Source organism: Passer domesticus, chromosome 4 (genome assembly GCF_036417665.1).
Source record: "Passer domesticus isolate bPasDom1 chromosome 4, bPasDom1.hap1, whole genome shotgun sequence".
Taxonomy (NCBI): Eukaryota; Metazoa; Chordata; class Aves; order Passeriformes; family Passeridae; genus Passer; species Passer domesticus.
In genome coordinates, this window is record NC_087477.1 from 30,985,868 (window position 1) to 31,005,888 (window position 20,021).

At 41.4% G+C, this 20,021-nt stretch overlaps 1 protein-coding gene across 9 annotated transcripts in view; it reads right to left on the reverse strand.

Moving 5' to 3' along the window:
* FAM13A (family with sequence similarity 13 member A) overlaps positions 1-20,021 on the reverse strand; it is a 147,764-nt gene that overhangs the window by 62,681 nt on the left and 65,062 nt on the right. For all 9 annotated transcript variants that reach the window (XM_064416910.1, XM_064416918.1, XM_064416912.1 and 6 more), the window contains exon 6: positions 13,891-14,054. In XM_064416910.1, the coding sequence (XP_064272980.1) occupies positions 13,891-14,054 (164 nt within the window). The remainder of the gene's footprint in view (positions 1-13,890; positions 14,055-20,021) is intronic.

The window sequence follows — 20,021 nt, forward strand, 5'->3', positions numbered from 1 at the left end:
CTCATGTTCCCAGTGGGCTATGCTCAAGCACTCCTGCTTCTACATCTGTGGCTGCTGACCAAATACTGCTCTGAAACAACAAATCACAGCAGTCCACTGAGTAAATCTTGGGGCTGAAAAGAGCAGTAGCAAAAGCACTGCACACAAAGGGTGTGTTACTTACTGGGACACAGCAGCCTGCAAAAATGAACAGCACAAAAATCAAGGTCTTGCACTGAAACGTTTAATGGCTACTGAATGAGCATACCCAGGGTTTTGCTTTTCACCTTTGCAGATCCTCTGCCCAGAAGCCCTAAGGAATTGTCTTCCATTTCCCCCAAGACTGGACAGAAACACTTCTGATGCTGCCCTGCCATGAACAATGTTATCACACTGCATACTTTGTGTGATGGGGAAGGGATGATCCTAATCTGATAAAGGGGCCTAAGAGTGTCCTTTCAACACTTTAGGTGGTACAAACATAATGGCACATGTCAATCTTCAAAAATTCAAGTCAATATTGGAAGTACCACCCTGTTCAACCCTAGAGAGGATTAGTGCTGGCTTAGGAGAAAGCTGTGGCAGGAGCTTAGTACCTGTATGTTTAACACTTCTGTAGAGATGTAGGTCATGGCAAGCTAAACATGAGCCACATCAGCTTTCTGGAGAAGCAGCCAACACTCCCAGCTTTGCAGAGGGTATCAGACATTTCACAGGGATGCCCAACAGATCCTGACCCTTACCAGCAGGAGGCAGGGGCATTTTCTGTCGAAATCAAGAGCAGTGGGCAGCTGCAGCCTCAGAGAGCAGCGGCATGGAGGAGAGACATGGGGGTCAATTGAGACGTGGCTTTGCCTCAGTACCCTGAGCTGTTTAATATCTGCTCCTGTCAGCTGGCTGACTGGAAGGAGTGCATTAGTAATGCTTCTGCCCATTGCCTCAGCACAAGCCTGTTCTGCTGTGACCGTCACGCCAGGCACAGCACAGGGCCCCTTTTTAGGAAAGTCAGCAATGCTGATAAAGCACTCTGCCATCATGGATCTGGGCTGCTCTTATCCATCGCAATTAAATGAGTATCTTGATGACTTCCTGTTAAATTAAATGCACCATATGTGCTCACAACTAAAACCATGAGAGTAAGATTTTACTCTGATACATAAAACTACTTCAGTATAAAGCAAAAGCATCTTGTACCATTTCACAGTTCGACAATAAATCAAATTGACTTTTCCTGGCCAGTCTTTTTTTTATACACACACAATTATTCATAGTTTATTACACTTCTATAAACTGAGTGTTACCATTGGGATGCCATTAAAAAAACTCCATTTTCCACATTTAACTAAGAACCCATCTACATGGGCAAGGAGTCAGGGTTCTCCAGAGCAGCTTGCTGAATAAACAGAAGTGGAATAACTCAAATAGCTGCTGTACTATGAATTTATACACTAGCTATTCTGTCATAACTTCCATGGGACTTGCTTATATAAATAAGCTTAAAAGTACTAAGCTCCTTGACAAAGAATCCACTAACAAAAAGAGATGCTGTAATAACCAGAAAGATTAATTTATGGATTAGCATCAGTGAAGAAGGTTAGCTTGTAGCATCATGCTAAAATTAACCAGATGCCAACAGTAAAGTTGCAGGGCTCCTTGTGCCCTCAACACCTTCAGATCCACCGTTTGTTTCTGTTCTCTTCTTTTGCAGTCCCCTCAATGGGTATCAGCTTTCTCCTTTGCATTCTCATATGTCTCTTTCAACATCGCCAAAACCATCACAACTAAGAAGAGGTACAGGAGCTCATGCTTCCCTGCACCTACTGACACATAACTTGAGCAACTGTTGGAAGAAAGGTGACCAAAGTTGAAAAAATGCTAGCTGGTTGCTAGCACTGCTGGTTTCCCAAAGTTTTAACTACTTTGAGAGCAGCTGCAGACACTGCAACAAAAGATTTTAACATGGAGAAATGTCAGAATGAAATGTTTAAAACTCCTTTTGAGGACTGTGGCCAACCATTGGTAAGAGTGGTAGTACAGGACGCATGTCACCTTAGTTCAGTTCAGACTGTCTCAAAGGGCCTTTTGAACCTCTCAGCTGGCTAAAGAAGAACACAAATCTTAATTCTTCACCTCTCCTGTTCATGTGTAGGGGCCACAAGTGATTTATTTGTGGCACAAAGCAGGCAGACAAAAGCTGCCAGAAAGCTGCAGTCTTATCTCCAAACAATTCCACTTCCTTCACACATGTTGACAGTAAAACCAACTCGCTATTTGTCAGAGGCAGGAATTCCTACCCTCCCCTTGCCCCTTATGCCTTTTTTTTAACTTGCATAACTCAGGCTGGGCTAGCACACATAAAACCTGGGATTATATAACATTTTAGTTTGGATTTGCTTGTACTTATTGCATTTGTTCTCCCACGTTAAACAAAGAAGACAAAACCTCTTCTGCAAGTTCATATAGTTCTTGCATTTATATTACTCAGAAAGGCCAAACTCATCTGTTGGCACCAACAATGCACCACAGAAGCCCTTTATGGTACCACCAACTATAGAAACAGAGGATGAGGGGAAACCCTCTCTCAGGACAGGCACAGCATCCTCTGCACTGACTGTATACTCCCTAGTGTATTGAGAACACATTGGAAAAATAGACAGCAAATAACAATAAAAATGATGAAGTCCCTTGAAATACCAACACATACCACCACACTTCAGCACCTACACCAAGGCAACACCTGTGTTCAAACTATTTGATTTGTAAATTTCTTACTGAGCTTCAACAAAGGAAAAAAAATACTGGCTGGAACTAAATATGAATAATCACTTTTCCCCATCAAAGTTTAAAGAACAACTGCACATTTGGAAAGGAAGTCTCCTGTCAATCATCATTACAGAAGTGCTTTCTCCTCTTTCTTTCCTTTTCATACTTTGCTGCACACCAAGTAATTTTCTCAGCATATAAAGCAACAAGAGAAGAGGATCTGTGAGCAGCACCAGAGGATACAAGATATGTGATCTAAATAATGGATTTTATGAGGATATTGCTGTGTCTGCCTCCTGAAGAACAGTTATCCCTTGCTTCACTGCACAGTCATATATAAATCAGAGTTTATTCAAAAAATAATAAAAAAAAGAAAAGAAAGGCAAACTTTCCTGGTTTGACAAAATCTGAGGGCTTTTAGGATGCTACTCAATACCATCAATTTATTCCCACAACGTTCACTAAGTTATGCAATATTTTCCCTCTGGCAGAAACACGAAATGCAAAGGAAAGGTATTGCCAGACTGAAAATTACAGAATGTACTTTTCAAAATACTACCAATACAAAACTAAAAAAATCCATTATTTATGTACACATACTTACATTAACAGACACATTTTCCTCTTTAAAGTATCTATGCATATGAACATCTGCCATTATAAATGATAAATACCCTGGAAAATCTCCTGCAAGCCAGAAGACTTGTGTGCACATATGAAATAAGCAAGTCACATGCAAATAGAAACTGTACTTGGAAACTGTGGCACTTCAAGTCCAAACAAAGAAGACAGACAATAAAAAAGGTCTCCTCCAAAAGGGGAAAAACAGGAAGAAAGACAAACATGTTAAAAATGTTAAAAACATAATTTGGGTGAATAATTTAGGTGAAAGGGGAATCCTCAGAAAGGTTCAAAAGTAGTAACGGTGACTTTGTAAAGCTGGTGCTCAGCCGTGTTTCACTTAATGATGTTTCAATGATTTGTAAGTAAATGTAAAATTATACTGGTGGTTATTTTTATGTACGTACACTGGTATATTTTTATGCAGACTGGTGGTTTTTATGTATGTTGTGTGCAAGCCAGCATTAAAACTTTCAAAATTTGGGAACTATGTGCAAGATGGGGGTACAACATCATGCTTACAAACCCAGTGGGACTGTGTGTCTGAAGAAATTATCATCATCATCCTCAGAGACATCAACATGGCTATTACATTGAAAAGGTGTATTATGTTTGTATTTCCTGCCAGGTTTTGGTTGCTACAAAAGACTTTAATCCATTCAAGAATTCCCATTCCCAAGCAAGTTGTGAAAAACTGAAGAGTGCTAAAAGACAGCCCATGAAGGTCACACAAAAACTAAATCCACACATTTAGTGCTTTTAAAAGAAAATCATTAATGCATGCAGGACACTTTAATACTTGACCTAGTACTCACAAACTGATGAAGACTCAATGGTTGGAAGTCAAAGACTGAAAATTATAGCTAGAAATTAAGGCATTTAAAAGTGGTGAGAATAATTAACTACTGATTAAATTAATCAATAATTAAAGCGAATTTTTAATGTTCTTACAAATTTCAGTTGCCTCTGTTTAGGAACACCAAGCCTTATGCAAACAGTGTAGATGGCATTTGCAGAATTTTCTTTCTTGTTTTTGCAACTGATACTCCTCTTGTCCAAAAGAGGAGCAGGTTGCTCTCAGCTGACTTCATTTTATCCCTTTTGTTTTTTGCACTGGCATAGAAATACAAGCCTTGTTGGCATATCTGTGGAGAATATACTGGGTTTTGCACAGTAGCTTTTCTGTTCCCTCCTGCAACTCAGAGGCCAAATTACCTTTTAAACTACTTAAAATCTGTTACGGAGGAAACATTCCAGAACTGTTCTTGAAACTTGCAGGGACAAGAGAAAAGTATGGACCAAACTGAAAGCTTCTCAGAGCTTCAGGTTCTCAGCACTCCTGATCTCACCCAACAGACAAGCACAAAAGTTCATTTCTTGTTGCAAGGGACACCGCATGCTCCCCGGAGACCTGGATTTGCTGCTGTGGCTTCCCTTCATGAAACAGCAGTGTCCTTTGCAAGCACTGCCACACCCGCTTGCTCGCTGCTTTAACTTGTTCCAGAGGACTCTCACCCCATGGGATAGCCCAGAAATTATTTCTTGGCCTCCATCCTGGAGCAGGGGGAGGATTGGGAGTAGGTTCCTAAAGGGTTTCCTGGGAAAGCAACAAGTGATGAATGGTTGTGCCAGCTAATCTGCTGTGGGAACAGGGTAAAGCATGCCGAGTGACAAGGTCACTAGGTTCTTCATTTGCACCAGTTAGTGCAAGTGCCAGAGCACGGGAAAGCAAGCAAACAAGGAGGAGTCCAGTCTGGCACAAGTTATTTTCAAAGCAGGCTTTCTCCAAAGCTCTGCTAATCTAATGAAATTCCTAAGTTTTACTGTCCAGTGAAATTTCTCCCACTCTTCTAAATTGTAATTTCTTTAAAACACTAAATTGTTATTTCTATAAAACTGTTTGCACAAAAGCTTTTTAAAAATCCAGATGTTTCAGACCAATAAAAATGTCACTGAAAATGATGAAGAACAAGCATTCATTTGTTAGCAAAAAAGTTTAAAAAAATTAAGTGAGTCCATGGTGCTCCTGCCATGATTTATATTACCTACCAAAAATGTCACTGTTTTACACTTTCCCATCTTCCAAAAACATCCTTCCAATCCTCCACAAAATTACTATCCTTTGAATTCCATACCTTTGCACCCTTCATATTCCTTGCTTCCTGAAGCACCTTCAAGTGAAATGCTTGTAGTCCACACAAAAAAAACCCCCAAGGATATGGGAAGGGGCTGAGGAAAGCAGAGGAACAGGCCACACCATTTATGTTTGCTGCATGTGGCTTTTTACTTCACTGAAAGATAAACTGCTGTCCGTGTTGGCAAAGGAGGCAGTCTGGCAGAGTCACCCTCCAGAAAAAACCCTCCAGGAATAGCTCCTCTTCTCCAGCTGACAAAGTGACTGAAAGGAGTCCTCCCTTTGCACCAGTGCCCCAGTGGCCAGCCTGGCTCCTGGGAGAGCTGGTGGGAAAAAGATGACTCGGCAGGAGAGATGGACTCTGGCTGGGAAGTGCTGAAACAAGAGTGAGCTGGGTGAGAATAACTCCAGCTCTCTGGCTACAGCTGCAAGATGCATCTGCCACAGAAGCAAGGGACACCTTACTAAAAGGCAACTCTGACCAGATCCATTAAAACCTGACTGAATTTGAGCAGAACACAGCCCTCTCAGGTCAGCCTTGGGGCTTCTTCCTGTGCCCAGCTGTGTGTACAGCAAGAAACAACAAATGGTTGTTTATGCACAGCCAGATACAGAGATGCACAGGGCTTAATCAGCACAGCTCACTGCTGTGCCCCTCATTTGCAACATCAGCTTTGAGCCTAGCTGCTCTCTACGTGTCCAGGCTGTGCAAACACCCTTCTGTCCCACTGCAGGACATTCCTGTCAGGACTGGCACAAGTGGATACTGCAGGAAAACAAGTTCAGCATACGAATTCATTATCAGGAACATTCAGAACAACGTGGGTAAAGTCTGTAAGTTTTCAACTTCCCAACCACCTCTCAGAGTCTTGGGAAAAGAACATATTTTTCTATTCAAGGAGCATACATCCAGCAAAAGATTTTAGAGGAATTTTTTTAGAGGAATTTTTAGATTTTAGAGGAATTTTTTTTCTGTCTTGCTCAATATGCCTGTTAGAACAGTGGTCACTTGATTTTTTTTTTTTTCAATTTGACACTTTCTGAAGTTTCAGAATGGGATTTTTTGAAGGAAACATCTATACATTTTATAAAATATATTGTAGTGTTCATAGTGTTCCCAATCATTTTACAGTGGCTAGATAGTTCCTAACTATAATGCAGAACAAAAAAAAATGTTATTTTATTAGATATTAATCCTTCCCTATGGTACTCAAATCTTTCTGAATGCACAGAGACTGTGAAAGGACCTGAGGAATTGGTGGTGCAATCTTTTGTTTCCAGGAGTCCTGTCAAAGTCTTAACAACTAGAAGTCATTAACAACCAAGCAGTTTTTGGTTTTTCTTTGCAACTACCTAGTGGCCTCTATTTGCAGGCATCCCTAGCACAAACACACTACTTCAGCAGGTGCACAATGAAAAGAAAAGCTGTGGTACAGGAACAGAACTGTCTTCATACTTCCTAACTGCAACCCTCTCCGGCCAGGAGGAAGGCACTGAGCCAGTGTGAGAAGTGCAATTTGTAGATAAGCAGTCAGCTTGGGATCATACTCCTCACAACAGACAAAATGAGAGGAAATCTCTCATGGCCACTGACCATGAAAGAGAAGGATTTTACAACACTGAAACAGCTCGGAGCCAAACTGATGCAAGCAAAGTGACAGCAGCAGTGAGTGACAACTCTGCTGTGCCATGCTCAGCCTCTTCTTATTAGACAGCCAGCTGACCACTTTGAATAAAAATACACTTGTGTGTCATAGGAAGTCACAGCTGAACCCAGCAGCCTACGCTGCAACGTGCTGAACACAACGTCCAAACGCGCAGCTCTCCCAGCTGAACCGGGAAACTGCAGCAGCAAACAAACCTGACTGAGAACCCAGTGACCTCTGCCTGCTGATCTTCCTGTGGGGACTGCCTGCAGGACACAGCCCAGGTCCCCCCTGGAGAGCCACAGGGGAAGGAATACCTCACAGCCTCAGGTGGTGAAAAACTGCTGGCTCTGCAAAGCTAACGGAAAAAAAGCACTCTGTGCTGAACCTCCCCTTGGGAACAACAGACCAGACTCTTCAGCAGAGTCTTCAGCCTAAGGAAGTGACAGGAGAGTGACAAGATTTTTACTTATTGAAGTAAAAATAAGTCACAGTGCAGAGGCTTTGTTTCTTCTCTACTTGCTTGAAACAAGGGTTAGTGATGGGTGTCTTGGTTTATATACACATGAATATTAAAAGCACAAAGATTTCCAAGGTTAGCCTAAACTCCTTATGATTCACTGTGTGTTCTAACAGTCACATATCCTTTTGTTTAAAAATTACTTAAAAATCATACAGGTGTTTGTCCTTTATTTGCTCAGCAATTCTATTATGTGACCCAGTTGGTATCAGAAAGCCATCAGCTTCATGAGATGTAGGGACTTCCTCCTCACAGCAAAAGCAGACAACAAAATAAAGAATCCTAACCGAGACAGCAATGCCTGAGGTACAGAAAGGGAGTATTTTTTTTCCAGCTTTGTTACTCAATTACTGTGAATTTACAGTAGTCCCGTTCTGATTTCTAAGGCTGCTGGATGCTGTCCCAGGAAACAGGAAAAGCTAATATATTTGGCTCATGGACCAAAAGAAGAACTTTTGTTTCCATATGCACATTATGACAATAAAAGTGCATATGTGCCTTCTACTCAAATAGTCACCAGATTTTTGTTTCATACATGCCTCTTCTTGCTTACAAGATGAACCTCCATTTCTGTGGCAGAAGTCAGGGCATCAGATTCAAAATATTCTCCATCCCACAAGCCATAATTTGTCACCATGTAAATCTTGCAAAGAGAGACAAAGATAAAATGGCTAGAATTATAAAGGAAAGTTAGAATAGTGTGATGGATAAAGCCTAATTTAAAGGAGTAACTTGTGCAGGGTGGAAGAGAAAGGTCAAATGCTTGGAAAAGTACACTGAAATCCACCCAGGTGACTTGCATGGAAAAAATCTACATAATTACACGGGTCTGTAACTGTTATTACATCTGGGCAATAGACAGGAGAGAAGAACCCAGGAAGAGCTCAGACCACACCCTGATTTTCCATTCACAGTCACCTGCCTTGGAGAGACACAGAAATCACATGTCTTTGTGACTGTGTTTTTAGAAAACTAAATGCTTTTCTTAACAACTCATTATGTAAGGCAGTTCCTGCTGCCAGCATCCCACAATGCAAGAAAGAAGGGAATTGATTGCATAGGAGGGTGGAGACAAATGTACTTGCAAAGTTAAATGAGTCAGCTTGGAAAAACTAACTCAACACAACCTAAAGAGAGAAAGTGGCAAAAAGCAACAACACTTTACATAAAGTGTTTTCTCTGAGGGATCAGAACAGGGCCTGCCAGAGGCTGCTGCATGCTGAATGATGCAGAAGGCAACTGTGCTTACCACCTCCCTACCAACATTCCAGACCTTTACCCCTTTCTTGAATCGTTTTCTTGAAGAATCAGGGCAGCCCTGTCTGCTGCCTGGCTGCAATCCCTTATGTAAACCAGGCAGCAAGGCTCCTCAGTGGTAAGGCAAATTATTACTTTTGATGGGGACTGAATGTACTGGCATGACAGACTTCAAAAACAAAAAACCCCAAACCTAAACAAAAATAGTCAGCTAAGCAAACAACACTAGCCCCCCTGTTTGATTTGTTCTGGCAAGAACAGGCCAATTCTTATCACATGCCAGAGAATAATGATAAGTTTTGGCTTGCCTCGGTTTTAAACCTCAGCTGCTAAGAGGAAAGCCAATAAATAGGGAAAGTGTTTACAGTAAGCACAAACTTCTCAGTGTACAAATATATGTATGTTTTCATACCTCAATAACTAGCAGTGAAAATACAGTGTCATTAAGAAGAAGGCACAGCGGGGTACATTAACCAACCCTTTATTTTAGGGATGCTACCACACTACTAGGCATGTGTTTCCTTTATTTTCAGGACACAGGCCAGATATAAGGATTTTTGTGAACAAAAGGTTGATGTAAACAAACCTTCTCTTTGAAAACATGCACGTGTTAGAAAGCCAGCACAGCATTATCTGTGCTGGCAAATCTCATTGCAGCTGTGATGGCAGTCACAAACAGGAATTTGTGATCTCTGGCACACAAAGATGTGGCTACAAATACAGAAGGCTGGCTTACTGAACAACTGCTGTGGCTGCTCTAAGCTGTGGCTCTGAGGAGCTGCACAGTGCTCTTCATAAAGTCTGTCTGCCATACATGGCACCCACTCCCCAGCACCCAGCCATTACTAGGCAAGGATGGGTACTCTGCTCTCTCCTTTTATTTCCATGTACAGAGCCTAACAGCACTACTAACAGCAGGATGCTCTCCCACTGAGGGATCCCTCTTCAAAACAGTCCCAGGAGCGCAAAGCAATGCAGCTCTAGCAAGTGCTAGAACACACATACAAGAGAAAAGCATATTTCAGCGCCCTTTCCTGGACAAAAGATCCAGCACAGCATCAACCAAAGTCTCCAGACAGCTTGCACCTCTGAGCCAGTATCAGGAAAGACATTTATGCTCACTATCCTCCATCCCTTGCTTCACATTTTGACTACAGGAAGCATTTTCCCACCTTCCTGAAGGCTCTCTCTTCTCTTTGCTTGTACACAAAGTTTAGCACAGAAGGCGAGAGAATGGCTTGCAAGAGGCCTTCCTACCTTTGTATCCATGTAAGCCTTAATATAGCTAACCCTGAAGTAAAAGCCATTTGAATCTATTATTTGAAGCAGTTATTTGAAGTTTTAGTACCACTAAACATATTCAAAATCATGCCATTTCCTACTGCACTTATGTGTGAACCGGAGCTTTGACTAGACTTTTTCCTTCTAGATAGAGAAAGAAAGAGGGACCCAAACAGGGACTCTCAGCTTCACAGAGCTCCAGGACCACTCCAGACCCTTCTCACTGAAGGTCTGGTAAGGCCCCAGGGTGGCCCATTCCCTTCAGCCCACTCTCCATTCCAAAAGTTGTTGCCTTCCCCTGCTCCTGAGTCTGCAGTGTATGTCCTGTGGCTCCCACCCAGGTAAAGACAAAGGACGTGTGTGGTTCCCAGGCTCTGGAGGTTTGGCCCTGAAGTTCTGCACAGGAACTCTTCCAAAAATGAGATGAGACTCATAAAAGTAAACAACAGGTTGCATACTGCCTAAAGACTTAAATAATTTTTTCAGAGGACCAGTCTCTCCTGCCCCTTTCCTACGTTCTTCCTCTCTCTCTTTCCTTCTCCACTGTTTTTGAATTTACCCAAGAGCTGCATACAGGTATGCTTTTCTGCTGCTGCATGATTAGCAGTTTGCCCTTGGCATACAGCTATAATAATGAGACAATTTTCAAAACAACACATACATGTTGTGCTAGTGGTGACTGCAGGTATCTATTTTGTTCAGAAGAAAAGAAATAACTTATAACATTTTCTTAAGATAACTGTTCTGAACAGAAGGTGATAGAGATTTTATGCTCTGCAAAGTTTTGACTGCAGCTGATGTATTGCATATTTCAGATGACAGCAGCATCTTCAAAACATTCCTGCAATGAGGAATATCATACCTGTAAGGAGGCATAACATGGCTTTCAGTATTTTTAAAAAATGTTAAGTCATTATAGAAGATATAGTCACAACTGTAGTTGTTACTTAATATGTGGATCTTCATTTTAAGGACAACTGTATGAAGACACATATTAAGAGACATTTTAAGTAGTATTAAAAATCACTAATCAACCAGAAGTCTCTTAGTTTCTCCCATGAAACTGATGGAACATTTATTGAAGACTGCAATCCTTGCTGGAGGGAGCCTTAGGGGCGTCGTGTGTGTGGTTATTTCTTCACTGTTACACTTGTAAAGCTGCTAAACGTAGAATTCTGCATCTACTGCTCTATGTTCTTCATCCTCTTCTAATCCACCCATATCATGGTATCTGAGCACGCAAAGGGAACAAACCACAGGTGTTTTCATGAAACAGCAAATGATTATCACTGCCAAAAACAACCTTTATTCTTTTCTAACAAAGATCATATCAGAGTTGAGCAGATACAGTAGTTTCACTAAAACTTATCTAGTAATTACACATAATTAGTGATAACATTTATTTTAGAACTGTTGGTACTGTGTGACACCAAACCCCCCAACAAGAATAGCAGTGTGTTTGCAAAGCACTTTGTAATCTAGGTCAGATGCCAGAGTCCTCCTGCTGAAAAAGGTGAAAGCTCCCAATAATAGACTTGCACTGAAGTAACACCAGGTAATACTTCATTGTGGGCTCCAATTGTATGGCAGTGGCACAAGGCTGCCAAAGGCACATTTAAAACCACTCCTGATATATCAGAACACTACGCTGATGCCAGGGAATCAAGGTTTGTGCCCGTTGCACAGACAGGTGTCCCCCAAGCATGCTAGCTCTGCTAGATACCTCTTTCTGCTCTTCCCCTGCTCCTTCTCTCCACCCCATCCTGCCCAACAACTTGCCAGCCTGAAGATGGGAAGAATAGAGCAAACACTACCTACTCCTCTCTCAGCACCAGCACTAGATCACAGACAAAAAAGTACCAGAAGCAAACGGCAGCATAGATATTCAATGCAATTAGGTAAATATGTACAGAAGTGTGAGGGGACAGGAAACTAGGGGATTCTTCAACAAAATGGGATTACAAGAGAATTAATTTCTAGAGTTAATTAATTTCCCATATAAAATCAGAGATGCAGACATCTTTTAATCCAAGGCCCAAGCATGACGATCAGGCTTCTGCGAGTTACAAACACATTTCATTTGGTGCTTAATGTCCTGTGCCAGCACTGGTCCAACTGTCCCATGTTTCAGCAATACTCTTCTAAAAATTACACATTGACAGGAAAGCAGGATTCCCTACAGCAAATAATTACTTTGTTTGGGAATTATTCTCCTGAAAGAAAGGCAGCTTGTTGGGGCACCTCATGAAGTACATCAGTCACACACACCTTCCCAGACATGAGATCTGGCAGTTCTTTATTTCAACCCTTGGGAACTTCATTTCCCTTTCCACCTGGGAGCACATAGCAGAGTACAGGCACACTCTCTGCCAGCCTCCAGCAAGTCAACACCAGAGGCTGGAACTTCTGCCACAGCCCCACCTGCCTGGCCCTGTCTAGCTGCTAGAACTGTATTGCCTTCTCCAATTTGCCAACTGACCTGCTCTGATCATTGATTTCTAACTAATCTCAGTCAAAAGCAGCTGGATTAATGAAGCCATGTGAACAAACTTGATGTGTTCTGGCTGCAGGAGTTTTTGGGGAAGCTTGGGGAGAGTGAAACACACAGCTAACATAGCTAAGAGTTAAAGAGCATGTGTGCCTGCCAAGGGCTAGAAACCAAATTCAACATCTATGCCTCACCACCATTACTATGAACCAAAATCTAGTGTTAGTGCATAATTTGCTAACTTGTCTCGTAAACTGTCTGCTCTGGTGCTGAGAATAGCACACATCTCCTGCTTACACAGTGAAGTCACTCAGTTACGTGTCTGGCAGCACTGCCTCTGCTTTGTGTTCCTGGTTGGTGTGCTGGGACACTGCAGTGTTCTGTTCCATGACATGTGAATAGCACTATTTCCCACAGCAGCCCAATTCCATATTCCAGTAGCACACTGCAATTTCCCACAGTAACCTGAATCCCTCATGTGCTGCACTAGACACAAGAGGAGAAAGAATGGCAGACTCAATTCAGTATCCTGGTTCAGCCTAATGTGCAGGGAAGGACTTTACAAGAAAGCAAAATGCCCACTACCTGTTCACCTAAGAGACAATCTGCCAGCAATCAAAACTCAAAATACTCTTTTAGAGAGATACTTTTACAGATGCTTTACACCGATAGACTCTCATAGATAAATTCACAAAGATACTCGTGTAGATACTCTACACATACTCTTCTATTCTTGTCTGAATGAAGTAGTACTACCAGTAGCACAATTTTTGCCAGAAAGAGAAAAACCTATAAAAGCTCCTTCCATTTTGGATTTAATAGTAAGAATAAAGTCAGCCATCTGTTAAGACTTAAACTGGGCAGATCAAATACACCTGATTATTCAAGAGACACATTTTGGTTGCATCCTGTGCTTTGTGTAATTTCTATTGCCTGACTGTAGATCAGAACTGTCCACCTGTATTCCCTCACCAAGCAGGCTACCTTCATATGCTTGAAATTTTATGTTGGATAGGCAAACCAAAGCACACAGCACACAACCAGAAAAGGCACATTAATTTATCTTACACCCCAGTATTCTGTTTAAGTGTTCAAAATACCCACAGCCAGAGACTCAGGTACAAAATGAACAAAGAGAAAAACACAGAGAAAAAAAAAACACAAAAAAACAAAAAAACAAAACCACCAAAAAACCACTAACCTGGAGAAAAACACATCATTGTTAACAAAGGAGACTTCATCTGCTAAGTCCATCTCCTTCCCACTGTCTGTTACTGGGAGGCTGACTTGAGGTATTCCATCTGACTGGCCTGGTTGTGGCAGTAGGCACATGTGGCTGGATCGTTCTGTTTGGGGTTTGGTCATCTACAGAAGCAAGCAGAGAGAAAATCGAAATGTGAAAAGAAAGGCCAGAACAGCCCTTTCACATAATCTGTAACTGAAAGACATTCTGTACCGGTGAACAAACAGCAAAGGTGACAAGGTGCAAAATAGTATTACAAAATACATATAAATCAAACACTCAGCTTGATAAAGACTATTTAAAGAAAAATAAAGGTGTGTCTATTGAAAGAACAGGGGCAAGAATAAAAAAAAGAAAAGAAAGGTAAGCAAAATAAATACTTATTTTCTGTATCACAGCAGAAGACAGACTAAAAAAGTTTGCATTGAATTTGCTTCTTGACACTACTGGAGAAACAGATACTAACAGCAATTATTATAGCTTTTCTCAACTCCCTTCCCACCTTTCAATGACAATTGATATCAACATGTGCCCTAAGAATGCTTAGGAGAGAAGAGCAAGTTTGCCCCTCATTTTAACAGCAAAGATTGAACCTAACCTTTGTGATTACGTTCAGTTTGCTCTTGAGTTCACTTCTGGTTTTAGCCTTTGCAAGATCCAATGGCTGGGAGTTTTGCAACATTGTTACACATTGATTAAAATTGATTAAACATACTTCTATTTTAGGTATGGTGACATAATCTTTCCCTTGGTTTTGAATTATGAGAATTTGCCAGTAACTGTTCCCTAACCACCTTCCCCATACCAATCCTGACTTTACACTACTCCAGTAGAGGTCTCTAATCAGACAGAAAAATATTAGTTTGTTTAGTCTCTCATTTTACAGAAGTCATACTCATGTGTTTGACCATTTTTGTTGCTTTTCTCTACACCTTTTCACCTACTATGAAGTCCTTTCTAAAATGTCGTCAGAACTGCATGTGGCATTATATATGAAGGCAGATTTAGTGGTGGCTTCTCATGAAAATCTAACTTCTAATTTGCTTTCATGATTGCTTAATTTGGAGCTCATCAGTATACACATTTATATAATCCGTGGAGTTCTGTGGACATAGTTAACACATAGTGATGGAAACTCAACTAATCAGTTTTTTACCCAATACAGAGTAAATTAGAAACCTTCTGAAAGTCCTTGTAGCTTTTAGTTTTTCCTGCCTTGAATACTTTTCTATTAGCATTGAGTAATTTCTAGGTTATTATGGAAGCAGTTAAATAGCACAGTTTACAACAAAGATCATTAAAGGACTTCTCAGAAAACCTTTCTCCACCACTAAACCAATCATCTTTTTATTGCTTTCCAGTTATTAATCCATAAAAAGATTTTCCTTCTGATCACAAGGAAGTATGATCTTTGTCAACAGTTTCTAAAGAAGCAATCTCATTAAAACATTTTGAAAATTCAAGTGCATTATACTGACTATACCTATGTACATGCTCACAGGCTCTTCTGTACCAATTTTTTCTCTAAAGAAATATTGCTGCTGCCTCCTAATGACTTTAATTATCCATTTGTTTCTCAGTTCTGCTGCCTGCTGTAGTTGTCACAAATCTTCTGGACAGTAAATCAGAATTTCTGAACTTGTTTTCATACCTGGCTTACCCTAAGATTTTTTTGTAAAATTAATTTTACTTCTGTTTCTAGTTCTTTGTTCCACTCACAGTTGCTTTCAAATGCTTTGTGCATGCTGAAAAGTTTCGTGGGACAAAAGGCTGTTTCTTACTGAGCTTGTAGACAATAAGATGAAAAGTAAAATACCTATCAGTGCAAAGAGAAATCAGAGAGATATATTAAGAGAGCTTCCCAGTTTCAGCCTCTGTACTGCTTGCTCTGAGTAAGACTCTGACTCTGCTGATGTCAATGGGCATTTTGCCTGAAGTCAGGATCTCACCTTTGGACCACTGCTGGCTCCAGCAGCACTCTGTTAGCCCATCAGCTGCAGCAGCCTCTGGCTGTTGGCACCATGGGAACTGGGCACACAGCACATGGGCACTGCCTCTCAGCTGCTACAAAACAGCAGCAGAGCAGTGATTTCATGTCTGCGGGGAGGAGGGCAGACAGGGACCTACACAATGGCAGTGTTACACAACAGGAGAATCACAACAGGAGGCAGCAGGGCCTGGGGTCTGGAGGCACTGAAGAAGAGACCAGAACCCAAGTGGCTACAACCTCCTTTCAAGTATGTGTAGAGAGCAATGTCACCCCTCAACTTCTTTTTCTTCAGGCTAAACAGGCCCAGCTCAAGAACATATGACATGCTGCATATGAAATGCCTGATGTGGTGTGGTGTCTGTCAAGGCAGAATTTTGTCCCTGGCAAAATCTAACCACTAAACAAACACACTACTGTAAATCTTTGTAAATACGTACAAGGCTTCACTTTGGAAGATAACACCAATAAATCCAAGGACAAGCCTAGAGAGTAGGCTTTGGCTGAAGAAAAAACAATTTGATTTTTGTTTCCTGAAAGTTTTTTCTCTGGTGAAGCTTAACCTCCAGTTGCATTAGATGAAGATCAGACTCAGCCTGAAGCAGGTAACTGATGGGCTGTTACAACATAGCTACAGTCTGTGGCCACTGAAAGCATGGACTCTGCTGAAGTCTGCTACTGTGTAATTTAAAGTACACCTTAATTCTCAGCTAAATACAAGCAAAATAGCATCAGATGCTACTGACAATCAAAGGGACAAGAAAGGCTAATAAAAACAAAAGCACAGAACCAAAGAACAGAAAACTACAAGGAAATATTACACCGCACTGCATTTGGCTGTCGGGTTTTGTTGTCTCAAAGGTCAGACGAACTGTGTTGGAAGTTGCAATAGAAACTAGTCAGTTTTATGACCAGTATAAACATGCATCATGATGGGTGTTGAAGAAAGTGCAAGAAAACCTTTCACCTGGAGGCACAAGCTGACCAGCCAAGTGACATCATCCCACACAATACCAACAACAAGATTCCTCATAACAGACTGGCTGCATCATAGGGATGTTTCATCTCCCTGTGAGGTGTCAGAAGCTCCTGGGTTCAAAGATCAAAGATAAATCTGACATATTCTAAAGATCTGATGTGGTATGGTGAGTAATCTTTCCCGGTTCTTGAAGAACAGGAGCTGCTCCAGATGCATCTGCAGAGCTCTGTACATATGAATCAACAGGTTTGAAGACAAATCCTTAGCAAAGGTCATCCTGCTTTTCTGAGTACCTCATTCATGTTCTCAAATAGGAAAACAAAAAACTTCCAGTATCTCAAACTATGCATGAACATGTCCAAATAATTGGACAATTCATACCCATTTGAGTTAAGTAATTATGAAGTCTAAATGCAGATCTTTTGGAAGAAACTAGCTGTGAGTTTATACTTAAATGTCATCACTGAAAGGATAATAAAGATATTATTAGGATAAGGTAATCCTCAAAAAATCCACCAGGTATTTAAAACATACACAGCACATTCTTTTCTTTAAAGGTGTATGAACATAGTACTCTGTAGCAGGCACAGGGCCTGCAAGGCCCTGGAGATCAGAGGCCTGAGCTAGGAAATACCAAAGTCAGCATGACTAAGGATTTTAGAAGCCCCCCTCTTCCGCCTTTGGGACCCTGTTATCTCCCTGTAGATCCATAGGCCACTTTTTCCCCTGACCCTTACTATTGGACAGTTTTCAATCCCCCTGTAAGGTATAAAAACCCCTAGCTCTGCCCGGTTCGGCAGAGGAGAGCTGTCCCTGGACCCTTCGCGGAGACCCCAATAAAAGAACCCTGCGGAACCCAGACAGCGCTGCTCTCTCTCTCTCTGCGTCTGCTGCGGCTATACCCAGGGTGACGGCCCCAGGCATGCTAAAAGAGCTGAAATCACTAAAGAGCTGAGCTGCAAATCACTATAGCTGCCTGGGCTGCCTGAACCCCCGCTGGGCGATCCTGGACCCTCCGTGAGCTATCCTGGACAACCGGCCTCCCCGCTGGGCTTCTGCCCTGGGGGCCATAGTACTCCTCCAGACAAGAGAAACCTCCCTCAAAAATTTGCTTAATACACAAATGGAATTCTTACAGTTCTGTACCAAAGCATAGAGGTCCATATGACTTTTTGAAAGGCTTCATATTTTGTCACCCTAGTGCTTTTTCAACTTAGAAGTTGTCTACATCAATACAAATATCCCATGGAATAGAAAAAGGTACATTTCTGTGGAAAAAAAACACAGGGATGGCTGAGCAATGCATGGAAATTTGGAATGCTCTAGTCTCAATTTGGCCAGCTATCAGTGCAAAGCTTTAATGTCAATCTATCCACTCATCAGCATTACCTCTGCTTCATGAAGGACTGAGAAAGGGAGAACATTAGCCAGCTGTAATTCACGCCTGACAGCTAATCAACCTGACTCAACCAGTTCTGCCCAGTCAAATGACCAGGGAATGAGCCACCTGCCAAAGTCACCCACACTTGGTATTTGCCCACTGAAATCTCTTGAACAAATATATTCCACTCACTCCATTCATACACAGAGCTCTCTGCCGAAGTTAATGGTAATGACAATACAATTACATCAGGCCTTGTTTGGAGACACAAATTTTGCCAGAGGGTTTAGGTGATCCTGAATTGCCCCAGAGAATCTGGTGGAAATTCCTGCTGAGACAGCAAAACCCTTCAAGTCATTCAGCGATCAGACCACATATTTATGGTGTACTTGTGTTGTTTTCCAAGATTTCATACTGCATCCAGTTCCCACACAACACCAGCTCCACAACCATTTTATTGCAGTGAAGGACTTGTGGGATGAATCTGGACAGGATAATTCTTCTGCGAGTACCAGATATATTTCAGGCCCAAGCAGCTTTCAAAGGCAGGGATAAAGCTGCAGTGAGATTTTTCAGTTACATTCATCTCATACTTTTTACATTATTCTCTCACTTTCTATTCCTATGCTCCTATTGAGGGTGTGATTAGATTACTGGCCATAGCACAAATTTCTGTGTTTGAGCAAGTGCCAAAGTCATGGATTGAATGCTATGTGGACTACATCAGTAGGGACAAAGAAGTCAGAGAGGCTGTGGAACAACATAATCCAAACCAATATGAATTATTCTGCCATTTTTTACCATAACAGTAGAGCTGAAGGCAAGGGAAGAACTGCAGATGTTATCTGCTGGACCTTGCAAGTCCTTTGACACAGGCCCCACCACATCCTTCTCTCCAAATTGCAGAGACATAGATTTGATGGATGCACTTCTCGGTGGATGCAGATATGATTGGCTGGATGGCTGCATCCAGAGATTATCCAGAGCAATGGTCAAGGGCTTAATGTCCCAGTCAAGACTGGTGACAACTGGTGTCCCTCAGTACAGCTGTCTTTATTAGGGCTGCTGTCTTACAATGGGCTTGTGCCCAAATGCTTCCCCAAAACATAGATTCTATTCAGAAAATAATGAAACATAAAAATGTCACTAAAATCCACCTTGATTCATCACTTCATCTACCACCTACAATATTGATTTTAAAACCATGTAGGAATATTACAGTTGTGAAGTTCTTCTCAAATTAAAGAAGCCTCATCATCTCAAACTACTGACATTGGGAGACAAAGATCAATAGCTCTGTAATTATTCCAGGTTTAGCAGAGTCAACACATACTTGAAAAATAATTCGGTTACCAACTCTCTTCCATACTCAAAACCAAGCCTGAAATCCTTCCTTGATTAGCTGCCATAATGAAACCACAAAGTCACGATAAATTTGATCATCTTTACAATACATGCAGCTGCTACTGCCAAATTTGGATTTCTCTTACTCGTATTTTTAGGCATTGAATGACTAAAACATCTACTCTGCACTCTGCTCTTCTCAGATACCAAAGTTATAAATTTGATGCAACCCTAAAGTGTTTGAAGCTTTAAAGTTCAATGAAATTCTGATGTTTTATTCAAATTCAGATGTCTTAATGACACCAAGACTCTTTGGAATCAAAGAGATGAATATCATCTTCCTTTAAACCACATCCCAGTCCTTCTTGTCCAACTTAATTTTCTTTTATGATGAGGTA